Source organism: Cetorhinus maximus, chromosome 35 (assembly GCF_964194155.1).
Source record: "Cetorhinus maximus chromosome 35, sCetMax3.hap1.1, whole genome shotgun sequence".
NCBI lineage: Eukaryota > Metazoa > Chordata > Chondrichthyes > Lamniformes > Cetorhinidae > Cetorhinus > Cetorhinus maximus.
This window is the reverse complement of record NC_135913.1, coordinates 5,679,071-5,692,395: the sequence shown is the minus strand read 5'-3', so window position 1 is coordinate 5,692,395 and position 13,325 is coordinate 5,679,071. Positions and strand designations below refer to the sequence as shown.

The 13,325-nt window shown below is 45.1% G+C and overlaps 1 protein-coding gene across 1 annotated transcript in view; it reads left to right on the top strand.

The window, feature by feature from the left end:
* Nucleotides 1–13,325, top strand: part of LOC144672016 (NACHT, LRR and PYD domains-containing protein 3-like) — a 109,555-nt gene that overhangs the window by 87,954 nt on the left and 8,276 nt on the right. The window contains 2 exon segments of the mRNA XM_078533956.1: nucleotides 2,243–2,413; nucleotides 5,793–5,963. Coding sequence (XP_078390082.1) covers nucleotides 2,243–2,413; nucleotides 5,793–5,963 — 342 coding nt within the window.

Below are 13,325 nucleotides of genomic sequence, written 5' to 3'. Positions count from 1 at the left end.
TTATGCTTCAGTTATACAGGGCATTGGTGTGACCGCACCTTGAATACTAAGTGCAGTATTGGTCTCCTTATTTAAGGAAGGATGTAAAAGCATTGGAGGCAGTTCAAAGCAGGTTTACTAGATTGATATCTGGAATGAGCAGGTTCTCTTATGAGGAAAGGTTGGACAGAATAGGCTTGTTTCCACTGGAGTTTAGAAGAGTGAGGGGTGATTTGATTGAAGTATACTAGATCCTGAACAGCATTGACAAGATGGACGTCGAAAGGATATTTCCTCTTGTGGGTGAATCCAGAACTAGGGGTCATCCTTTTAGTATAGAGATGAGGAGAATTTTTTTCTCTCAGTGGGTTGTGCGGCTTTGGAACTCTCTGCCTCAAAAGGCGGTGGAGGTGGGGGTCATTGAATATTTTTAAGACAGAGCTAGATGGATTCTTGTTAGGCAAGGGAATCAAAGGTTATTGGGGGTAGATGGGAATGTGGAAATCGAAACTCAAGGAGATCAGCCATGATCTTATTGAATGGCGGAGCTGGCTCGAGGGGCCAAATGGTCCACTCCTGTTCCTATTTCTTATTTTCTTAAGGATGGCAAGATCTGGATGCTGCCATTTTCTTAGTTCATTCTCTAATGTTTGTGTTCTCCATTGTTAAATTTACATTATTTTCACCTATCAAAGACACACTCTAGCCTATCCTGGTTCCAGCCTGACTGTTCATTATGACACCCCAGGGATGCCTACTACATGTGGCCACTCAGTCTTGGCAGTGCAGGAGTCAACTCTGACTGACCAGGACCCTGCACAGAGAGGCTGACATGACTCTGACAGTCAATGCTGCTGCCTGGTCATTGCCAGCGACTGGGTGGGGATGAACTTTCTACCAATTTCACTTTTATCCTATTCACATGTAAGGCTGTAAGTTTAACATTGTGCGCTGCACTCACCTTGCCAGAACAGATCATAACATTGATCCTTTTGCCACCCTATAGCCACATGCCCCACGCCTGCTCCTCAGCAATCTCCATTCAGACTTGCTTGCATGAACGGACCGGTCTTCTCTTCCTCCTGTTCTGAGGAATCAGGACCTCTCTCCGAGCCCGAGCAGCCTGGAGGGGCACCTCCAAGGAGGCATCAGTGAATTGGGGAATAACCTTTAATTTGTCTTCTGTCATTTCAACCCTTCGTTCAGTAACCAGGGCCCCCTCCAGAGCTGCTGCCTTTAAAGATGCCGCCAGAATTGCCTGAACTGGGACCTCCCCTGCAGAGAGTGGTTAAGGTCTGGACTGCACTGCCTGAGAGTGTGTTGGGGACACGTTCAATTGAAGCATCCCAAAGGGAATTGAACTGTTATCTGAAAAGAAAGAATGTTCAGGTTTACGGGGAGCAGGCTAGGGAAAGGCACTTAGTGAATTGCTCATTCAGAGAGCCAGTGCAGACACCTTCGGCTAAGTGTCCTCCTTCTGCTCTGTAATGATTCTGTCATTTGGCTGGCTCTGGCAATATTGTGTCCATAACTGGAGTTGGTTAGCTCAGTTGGCTTGGTGGCTAAAGATTGATGTAGGATGATACTCATGTTGAGGATTTGATCCCCATCCTGGCTGTGGTAGTTCATTACCCTACGTTTGCTCGGTACTGTCTCTCAAGCTACATGTAGCACATTGTCTCTCTCTCATGGTGAGAGATACCAATGGTCCTTTGTGGACTACGGCTAAATTACCTAACCCTGCCCACGCTATCACATCAGCAGTTTTCACTCCAAATTCCCCGCCATTACCTTCATTCCCACTAAAAGTTCCTGAGCCACTGACCATCCCATACTCCTCCCTAACGACTCAGAGTAAGGAGATGGGGATTATGTGCTTTTATCTTGCCCCATCAGCCCTTTTGTCATTTAATCACTCTTGCACTTCCATTCTGTTCTTCCCTTGCCACAACCCCCATGCCCATTTCCCTGTCACTTAAAACAATTCAAATTTGCTGCTATTTCCCAGTTCTAATAAAAGCTTATCCAACTGAAACATTAACTCTGTTTCATTCTCAAAAATACTTCCCGACCTGCTGAGTATTCCCAGCATATTGCATTTAAATTTCAGATTTATAGCATCAATAGTATTTTTCCTTCTGTGTAAATGGCAGTTGTGTTTTTGAGTGTCCCACCCTGTACATTGTCGTATCAATAGTGGTATTCTTAAAAAACATTCGGGATTTACCCTGATTCCTGTTATCTTTTCCCCTCTGGTCTCCAGTCTGCATTGTAACGCTCTCACAGATTCTTGCGCCATGGATCTTGCCTCCGCTCTCGGAACAAACCAGTCATTGACGAATCTGGACCTGAGTGATAATAACCTGGGAGATTCAGGAGTGAAACGACTGTCTGCGGCTCTGAAGAACACAGATTGTAAAATACAGAGACTGAGGTCAGTACTAGACTGTGAGATTGTGTTCATGATAACTGGATATCGACAATGTATTTTGAACACTGTTATTAGTATAATAAATAAACCTGTGCACTATTATCAGAATCACCGATAGAAACATAGAAACAGAGAGATTAGGAGCAGGAGCAGGTCATTCGGCCCTTCAAGTATGGTCAACTATTCAGTATGATCATGGCTGTAACTCTATCTCAATGTCATACTCCCACTGCTTTCCCATTCTGCTTGACGCCTTTAGTGTCTAGAAATCTATCTACATCATTTTTAAATATATTCAGTGACTTGGCCTCCACTGCCTTCTATGGTAGAGAATTCCACAGGTTCACCATGCTCTGAGTGAAGAAGCTCCTCACTCCCTTGCGCTGTTTTATCTCCCCGGCTCCGCTCTCGGTCTCACTCTCCCTCGCGCTGTTTTATCGCTCCGGCAACGCTCTCGGTCTCACTCTCCCTAGCGCTGTTTTATCTCCCCGGCAACGCTCTCAGTCTCACTCTCCCTCGCGCTGTTTTATCTCCCTGGCTCCGCTCTCGGTCTCACTCTCCCTTGCGCTGTTTTATCTCCCCGGCTCCGCTCTCGGTCTCACTCTCCCTCGCGCTGTTTTATCGCTCCGGCAACGCTCTCGGTCTCACTCTCCCTAGCGCTGTTTTATCTCCCCGGCAACGCTCTCAGTCTCACTCTCCCTCGTGCTGTTTTATCTCCCCGGCTCCGCTCTCGGTCTCACTCTCCCTCGCGCTGTTTTATCTCCCCGGCTCCGCTCTCGGTCTCACTCTCCCTCGCGCTGTTTTATCTCCCCGGCTCCGCTCTCGGTCTCACTCTCTCTTGCGCTGTTTTATCTCCCCGGCTCCGCTCTCGGTCTCACTCTCCCTCGCGCTGTTTTATCGCTCCGGCTCCGCTCTCGGTCTCACTCTCCCTCGCGCTGTTTTATCGCTCCGGCTCCGCTCTCGGTCTCACTCTCCCTCGCGCTGTTTTATCTCCTCGGCTCCGATATTGGTCTCACTCTCTCTCGCGCTGTTTTATCTCTCCGGCTCCGCTCTCGGTCTCACTCTCCCTCACACTTTTATCTCCCTGGCTCCACTCTCAGTCTCACTCTTTCTCGCGCTGTTTTATCTCCCCAGCTCCGATATCGGTCTCACTCTTTCTCGCGCTGTTTTATCTCCCCGGCTCCATTCTCTGTCTCACACTATCTCGCGCAGCTTTATCTCTCCGGCTCCGCTGTCGGTCTCACTCTCTCTCGCACCGTTTTACCTCCCCGGCTCCGTTCTTGGTCTCACTTTCTCGCGCTGCTTTATCTCTCCGGCTCTGCTCTCGGTCTCACTCTTTCTCGCGCTGTTTTATTTCCCCGGTTTCGCTCTCGGTCTGTCTCTCTCTCGCGCTGTTTTGTCTCCCCGGCTCCGCTCATGGTCTCACACTTTCTCGCAGAGCCGGGGAGATAAAACAGCGCGAGGGAGAGCGAGACCGATATCGGAGCTGGGGAGATAAAAGCGCGAGGGAGAGTGAGACCGAGAGCGGAGCCGGGGAGATAAAACAGCACGAGGGAGAGTGAGACCAATATCGGAGCCGGGGTGATAAAACAGCGCATCCGTGGATTGCCTCTCTACTCCTTGCTCTTTACCCTGAAATGCAGCCACACCTTTCTCACCCTACTGTCCGATTCGGACCGGGTGAGAAAGGTACAGTGCTGCGGGTTCCTGCGTCCTTCAGTCGAGTGCAGGAAAGTTGAGGCTGCGGACGCCACACCGACTTTGTTATGGGGTTGAGGGAATAGCCGGGAAAGGGGTGAAGGTTGGTGGGGTGGGGTGTAGTCAGCGGGAGTCGGGAGGGTCAGTACTATAGTTAATCAGAAGTTCGAAGTGGTTTAAAACTCTTCTAACTTTTCCTGGGTAACTGTTGCTGTGAGGCAGTCGGCACTATCCAAAGTTTGCTATTTAAATCAATATATCAGATTGTTTCCATTTCAGGGCAATTTCCCAACAGAAGTTTGAACTTCCAGGGCAATTGCCATTCAATCCTCTGTGCAGACATCTGCAGGGCTCCCTTACTGCATCTCTGGTGTATCCCCAGGCACGATACCCTGGGTAATGAAAGTTATGGTCCAAAAACTGCTTTCAATCTGTCTCCTGTTATTTTTGTCACTGATCCCCGCCTTTAGTATGTCAATCCTACAGATCTTTGTGCCGAGAATGTGGGGGAATAATGTGGCCATGCAACCTCTAAGGTCCCCTCCTCCTCCTCAGAGGTGCGCGGCTCTCTCCTGATCACAGCAGCCCTCGATTTGTGAGAGAGAGAAGGGCAATTGGAGGATAATGCACATTCCAACACATCCTTCAGACTGCTCTCTGTGACCAGTGATGGACATATGAGCACTATGTTTTGTGGTCACCAGAGGCTCTCCTGTGTCCATCCATTAGGCCATTCACTCTCAGATCCACAAAACCCATCTCACCATCGGCGAGTGCCCACCCTGCCTCCAGGTCCCCCAGCTCCAGTGCTTCGTCTGCCATGGGCATATGGATGGCAAAATCTCGACGCTGCCACCCTTCATCATTCATTCCCTGATCTTTTGTGCTCTCTTCTCCAATCTCATATGTTTCCATTTTTACACACCTGCCGAAGACACACACTAGCCTTTGTTGGTGTCAGCCTGATTGTCCATCATAGAGTCACAGGGATGTCTCCTGTATTTGGCCACTTAGTCATGGCAGTGGAAGAGTTAACTCTGACTGACCGGGACCCTCCACAGAAAGGCTGACATGCCTCTTACAGTCAATGCTCCTGCCTGTGCATTGCCAGCAGTTGGGTGGGGATGAACTTTCTACTAATTTCACTTCTATCTTTATTCACATGTAAGGCTGTAAGCTTAACATTGTGTGCTGAACTCACAGCCATTACCTTTGTCTCCACCACAATCTCCATTCTTTAACCATCAACCCTACATGCCCACACACTAGTGGCACAGGTTTAAGGTGTGGGACATTTTTCTTTGTCTAGCACCATCACCATTTTTGTTAATATAATCACACCTGCATTTACATGTTATTCTTTCCTTGCACCCCATCCTCCTACCCTCATACCTGTTACTTAAACCCTGCCATGTCACTGTTTTATCCCTGTTCTAATGTAAGCTCATCAAACTGAAACAGTAACACTATTTCTTCCTTTATAGATACTGCGTGACCTGCTAATAATTTCCAGACTATTCATTTATATTTCACATTTATTGCATCATTTGTGTTTTGCTTCTATGGTTTGAAGTTGTGTTTCTTGAATCTTTCACATTGTACATTATTATTGTCATTAATAATGTTCTTTTAAACATAAGAGATTTACTCTGATTGCTGTTATTTTTCTCTCTCTGGTTCCCAGTCTGTATGGTAACGCTCTCACAGATTCTTGTGCTGAGGATCTCGCCTCTGCTCTCAGTACAAACCGGCCACTAACAGATCTGGACCTGGGTTGGAATAAATTGGGAAATTCAGGAGTGAAGCTATTGTCTGTGGCTCTGAGGAACCTAGGCTGTAAAATGCAGAAACTGCAGTAAGTACCAGGCTGTGTGAGATTGTGTTTATAATAACTGAATATATATCAATATACTTTGAGCATTGTTACTGGTATAAAAAAACTGTCTGTTAGTGTCAGTTATTCATTTTTTAAAAACTACATTTACTGAAGAAGAATCATACGGACTTGAAACGTCAACTCTGTTTCTCTCTCCGCAGATGCTGTCAGACCTGCTGAGTTTTTCCAGCATTTTCTGTTTTTGTTTCAAATTTCCAGCATCCGCATTATTTTGCTTTTATCTTTGCATTTATTCTGACTCTTGTTGTTTCCCTCTCTGATCCCTAGGCTATGGGATGTCAATCCCACAGATCTTTGTGTCGAGGGTATGGGGGTAGATGTGACGTTGCGGCACCTGAGGACCCCTCCGCTGCAGAGGTGGATGGCTGTCCCTCGGGCACAGCAGCCCTTGAATGTAAAAAAACAGGAGTAATCATTTGGCAGTGACTGGAAGGTCAAGAAGCTAAGATATAGCATATAATAGTGAATAACAGATAACATTAGTACAGTAGTGAGAGGTGACCATAATGCAGAAGATCAAAATGTAGAATAAGTTTGGGTAGAGATAAGAATTAGCAAAGGTAAGAGGTGATTTGTGGGTGTAGTTTATAGGCCCCTAACAATAGTCACATTTTCAGACAGAGTATACAGGAAGAAATAATGGGGGCTTGTAAGAAAGATACTGCAATAATCACATGTGACTTTAATCTTCATATAGATTAGACGAATCAGATTGGCAAAGATTGCTTTGGAAGATGAGTTCATAGAATGTATTCAAGACAATTTCTTAGATCAGTTGATTCATCAGTGATCTTCCTTCCATCATAAGGTCAGAAGTGGGGATGTTCACTGATGATTGCTCAATGAGCAGCACGATTTGCTACTGCTCAGGCGCTGAAAGAGTCCATGTCCAAATGCAGCAAGACCTGGACAATATCCAGGCTTGGGCTGACAAGTGGCAAGTAGCATTCGCGCCACACAAGTGTCAGGCAGTGACCATCTCCAACAAGAGAGAACCCAACCATTGCCCCGTGAAATTCAATGTCATTACCATCACTGAATCCCCCACTAACAATACCCTGGAGGTTACCATTGATGAGAAACTGAACTGGACTAGCCATATAAATACTGTGGCTACAAGAGCAGGTCAGAGGCTAGGAATCATGCAACGAGTAACTCACCTCCTTACTCCCCAAAGCCTGTTCACCATCCACAAGGCACAAGTCAGGAGCTTGATGGAATGCTCCCCACTTGCCTGGATGAGTGCAGCTCCCACAACACTCAAAAGCTTGACACTGTCCAGGACAAAGTGCTTGGTTGGCACTACATCCACAAACATTCACTCCCCCCACCACCGATGCACAGTAGCAGCAGTGTGTACCATCTACAAGATGCACTGCAGAAATTCACCAAGGCTCCTTCGACAGCACCTTCCAAACCCACGACCATTATTGCCTAGAAGGATAAGGGCAGCAGATAGATGGAAACACCACCGCCTGGTAGTTCCCCTTCAAGTCACTCATCATCCTGACTTGGAAATATATCGCCATTCCTTCACTGTCACTGGGTCAAAATTCTGGACCTCCCTTCTTAACAGCACTGTGGGTGTACCTACACCACCTGGACTGCAGTGGTTCAAGAAGACAGCTCACCACCACTTTCTCAAGGGCAGCTAGGGATGGGAAATAAATGCTGGCACAGCCAGCAAAGCCCACATCCCAATATTGATTTTTTAAAAACGCATGTTCTAGTGCCAACTGTGGAACAGGCTATTTTAGACCTGTTAATGTGCAGTGAGACAGGAAGAATTAATGACCTCATACTAAAAGTGCCTCTAGACAGCAGGAATCATAACATGATCGAATTTTACCTTAGGCTTGAAGGTGAGAAGTCTTGGTCAAAGTCTAATGTCTTAAACTTAAAAACGGCAATTAAAAGTCGAGGACAAAGTTGGCTAAAGTGAACTGGGAAAATAGCTTAAAAGTTGGGATTGGATGGTAGAAAAACAGTGGCAGATATTTAAGGAGAAGTTTCCTTAATCTCAGCAAAGATATATTCCAATGAGAAAGAAAGATTCTATGAGAAGGATGCACAAGCTGGGCTAAGTAAGTAAAGGATCGTATCACTGAAAGAAAAATTATTCAATGCTGCAAAGTGGTAGGTGTTAGACTTCAGAAACCAGCAAAGAATGGCAAAAGAAAAGGTGAGAAAATGAGTGAAAGCCAGATAGAAATATAAAAAATCTTTTCTTTTATTGGCATCACTGATTGCCCATTCCTAAATGGCCTTGTTCAGAAGGCATTTAAGAGTCATGTCAGCCAGACAAGCACATTTCCTTCCCTAAAGGGGCATTAGTGAACCAGATGCGTTTTGACATCATTTTAATTCCAGATTTTTTTTATTCAATTCAAATTCCACTATCTGCTTTGATTTGGACCCATGTCCCCAGCACACTATCTTGGGTTTCTGGGGTACTAGTTTAGTGAAAATACCATTATGCCACAGCCTCCCCAATACTGAAAGGGGTTCTCCAAGTGTTTAAATAGGAAAAGAGTACCAAAGTGAGGTTCCCTGAGAGGGTGAGACTGGGAAATTAATAATAGGAAACAGGGAAATGGCAGAAGTGTTGAACAGGTATTTTGGGTCTGTCTTCACTGTAGAAGACACAATAAACATCCAAAAAATACTTGAAAATCAAGAGGTAAAAGGGAAGGAGGAAATTAAAACAATCAAAATCACGAGGGAAATGGTATTAGGGGGAAACCATTTGAACCAAACGCTGACGAGTCCCCTGGACTTGAAAGCTTTCATCCTGGGGTCTAAAATGATGTGAATGCAGAGAAAGTAGATGCATTCATTGTGATCTTCCAAAACACCCTAGATTCTGGAAAGATCCCAGTGCACTGGAAAATCACAATGTAACATCTGTATTCAAAAAAGAAGGAAGACAGAATGCAGGAAATTATAAGCTTGTCAGTCACAGGGAAAATGCTAGAATTCATTATTTATGAGATAATATCAGGATTTTAGAAAATGATAATACAATCAGGCAGAGTCAATAAGGGCTTGTTAAAGGGCGATCATGTTTGACTAATTTATTAGATTTCTTTGAGGATGGAACATGAAGATAGAAAAAGGAAAACTTGAAGGTGTGGTGTACTTAGATCTCCAAAAGGAATTCAGTAAGGTGCCACATCAAGAACTCATTGGCAGAGGTAACCTTTCAGTATGGATAGAAGATTGGTTAGCTAAGAGCAAGCAGAGAGTTGGGATAAATGGGTCATTTTCAGGTTGGCAAGCTGGTACTAGTGCAGTGCCACAGGGACCAGTGCTGGGGCCCCAACGATTTATCTGTGTAAATGACTTGGATGAAAGTACTGAATGTATGATAGCAAAATTTGCTGATGACACAAAGGTAGGAAAGTAAGTTGTCAAGAGGACATAAAGAGTCTATAAAGGGATTTAGATAGTTAAAGTGAATGGGCAGAAATTTGACAAATGGACTATAATGTGAGAAAATGTGAACTTGTTCACTTGGCAGGAAGAATAGAAAAGCAGTATATTATTTGAATGGAGAAAGACTGCAGCGGGTGCAATACAGCAAGATCTGGGTGACCTGGTAGGTGAACCTCTGAAAGTTCTTATGCAATGCAGCGTGTGATTGGGAGGACAAATTGTACATTGGTGTTTATGTGGATGCCGTGGCTTAAGTGTTTAAAGTGACAGTTTAGAAAGCATAAGGTTCTCACCTCACATCTCAACAGTGCCTTTACTCCTGACTCCCATTCAAGGCTTTAAAACATGTAGTATTTATAACAGAAATTGATTCCTCTAATGCACAAAAGACCCAGCAATTAAAGTGTTCCAACTGTGGCTAATGAAAAAAATCAAGGATTGTACTAGATGAAAGGAACGGGTGTATAAATTGTCAACTTTGATTGTAATCCTGAGAACTGGGAGCATTTCACAATTCTGCAAAGGAGGACAAAGGAAAAATATACAATATGACAGTAAAGTAGCAACAAACATAAAAACAGACTGTGAAAGCTTTGATAGGTGTATAAAAAGGAAAAGATTAGCAAAAACCAAATGTTGAGTCATGTTTGTCACAGAGGAGTCAGGAAATTTTTTTAAGGGGAATAAGGAAATGACAGAGAAACTGAACAAATACTTTATGTCTGTCTTCATGGAGTAAAATACTAAAAATCTGCCAGAAATAATGGAGAATCAAGGGACTAGTGTACATGAGGAACTGTAACATATTAATTTTAATTAATAAAAGGAATAGGGACATTAATCTAAAGTAGATGGATCCCCTGGACCTGATGATTTACATGTCAGAGTATTGAAAGAGGTGGCTGTAGAGATAGTAGATATTTGGTGATCACCTTTCATAATTCTATAGACTCTAGAATGGTTCCTGCAGTTTGGAAGGTGGCAAATGTAACCCCACTATTCAAGAAAAGAACAGGAGAGAAAATGGGGAACGACAGACTGGTTAGCCTGACATCAGTCGGGAAAATGCTAGAATTTATAATATAAGATGCGAGAGCAGAACACTTAGGAAAAATGGTAGGACTGAGCAGAGTCAACATGTACTTATGAAAGGGAAATCATGTTGAACAAACCTGTTAGAGTTTTTTGAGAATATAACGGGCATATTTTTTAAATTTCATTCAAGTGATGTGGGCTTCACTGGCTAGGCCAGCATTTATTACCCATCCCTAATTGCCCTTGAGAAGGTGGCGGTGAGCTGTTTTCTTACACCACAGGGACTGCAGCAGTTCAGGTACACCCACAGTGCTGCTAGGGAGAGTGTTCCAAGATTTTGACCCCGCAACAGTGAAGGAACAGGGATATATTTCAAAGTCAGGATGGTGAGCGACTTGGAGGGGAACTTCCAGGTTGTATTTTCCCATAATATTTGCTGCCCTTGTCCTTCTAGATGGTAGTGGGCGTGGGTTTGGAAACTGCTGTCTAATTGGCGTTGGTGAGTTTCTGTAGTGCATCTTGTAGATGGTACACACTGCTGCTACTGTGCTTTGGTGGTGGAGGAGTGAATGTTTGTGGATGGGGTGCCAATCAAGTGGGCTGCTATGTATTGGATGGTGTCAAGCTTCTTGAGTGTTGTTGGAGCTGCACTTATCCAGGCCAGGGGAGAGTATTAAATCAGTCTTGACTTGTGTCTTGTAGATAGGACAAGCTTTGGGGAGTCAGGAGGTGAGTTACTCGTTGCAGGATTCCTAGCCTCTGACCTGTTCTTGTTGCCACAGTATTTATATGACTAGACTAATTCAATTTCTGGTCAATCGTAACCACCAGGGTATTGATAGTTGGGGATTCAGCGATGGTAATGCCATTGAAAGTCAAGGGGCAATGGATAGATTCTCTCTTGTTGGAGATGGTCATTGCTTGGCATTTGTTTGGCACAAATATTACTTGCACTTGTAAGCCAAATCCTGAATGTTGTCCAGATCTTGCTGCATTTGGACATGGACTGCATCAGTATCTGAGGAGTTGCGAAAGGTGCTGAACATTGTGCAATCATCAGCGACCATCCCCACTCCTGACCTTACGATGGGAGGAAGGTCATTGATGAAGCAGTTGAAGATGCTTGGGCCGAGGACACTACCCTGAGGATGTTATGGAGCTGAGATGAATGATCTCCAATATCCACAATCATCTTCCTTTTTGCTAGGTATTAATCTAACCAGCGGTGATTTTTCCCTGATTCTCATTGACTCCACTTTTGCTAGGGCTCCTTGACGTCACACTCTGCCAATTGCGCCCTTAATATCAACAGCATTCACTCTCACCTCACCTCTGGAGTTCAGCTATATTGTCCATGTTTGAACCAAGGCTGTAATAAGTTCAGCAGCTGAGTGACACTGGCGGAACCCAACATGAGCATCAGTGAGCAGGTTATTGCTAAGCAAGTGCCGTTTGATAACACCCCTGATGACCCCTTCCATTGCTTTACTGATGATCGAGAGTAGAGTGATGGGATGGTAATTGGCCATGTTGGACTTGCCCTGCTTTTTGTGTACAGGACATACTGTATCATTTTTCCACATAGCCGAGTAGATGCCAGTGTTGTAGCTGTACTGGAACATCTTAACTAGGGGCACGGCAAGTTCTGGAGCGCAAGTCTTTAGTACTATTGCTGGAATATCGGCGGGGCCCATAGCCTTTGCAATATCCAGTGCATTCGGCCGTTTCATGATATCACATGGAGTGAATCAAATTGGCTGAAGACTGGCATCTGTGATGCTGGGGACCTCTGGAGGAGGCCAAGATGGATCATCCACTCGCCATTTCTGGCTGAAGATTGTAGCAAATGCTTCAGCCTTTTCTTTTGCACTGATGTGCTGGGCTCCTCCATCATTGAGGATGCAGATATTTGTGGACCCTCCTCCTCCAGTGAGTTGTTTGTCAACCACCATTCCTGGCTGGAGGTGGCAGGATTACAGAGCTTAGACCTGATCCGTTGGATTGTAGAATTGCTTAGCTCCATCTATCACTTGCTGCTTATACAGTTTATGCTACTGCTTATGGCACGCAAGAAATCCTGTGCTGTAGCATCACCAGATAGACACCTAATTTTTAAGTATGCCTAAGCATGCCCTCCTGCACGCTTCATTGAACCAGGATTGATCCCCTGGCTTGGTGGTAATGGTAGAGTGGGGGATATGCCGGGCCATGAATTTTCAGATTGTGCTGGAGCACAATTCTGCTGCTGCTGATGGTCAACAGCACCTCATGGTTGCCCAGTGTTGAGCTGCTAGATCTGATCGAAATCTATCCCATTTAGCATGGTGATAGTGCCGCACAACATGATAGAGGGTGTTCTCAATGTCAAGATGGGACTTCATCTCCACATAGACTGTGCAGTGGTCACTCCTACTGATACTGTCATGGACAGATGCTTCTGCAGCAGGCAGGTTTGTGTCAAGTATGTTTTTCCCTCTTGCTGGTTCCCTCACCACCTGCCGCAGACCTAGTCTAGCAGCTATGTCCTTTCGGACTCGACCAGCTCGGTCACCAGTGGTGCTACCGTGCCAACTCTTGGTAATGGATATTGAAGTCCCCCACCCAGAGTACATTCTGCGACCTTGCCATCAGTGCTTCCTCAAAATGGTGTTCAACATGGCGGAGCAGTGACTCATCAACTGTGGTGGAGGTGGTGGCGGTACATGATTAATTAGCAGTAAGTTTCTTTGGCCGTGTTTGACCTGATGCCATGAGACTTCATGGGAGTCAATGTTAAAGACTCGTAGGGTAACTCCCTCACCACTGTGCCGCCACCTCTGCTGGGTCTGCCCTGCTGGTGAGACAGGACGT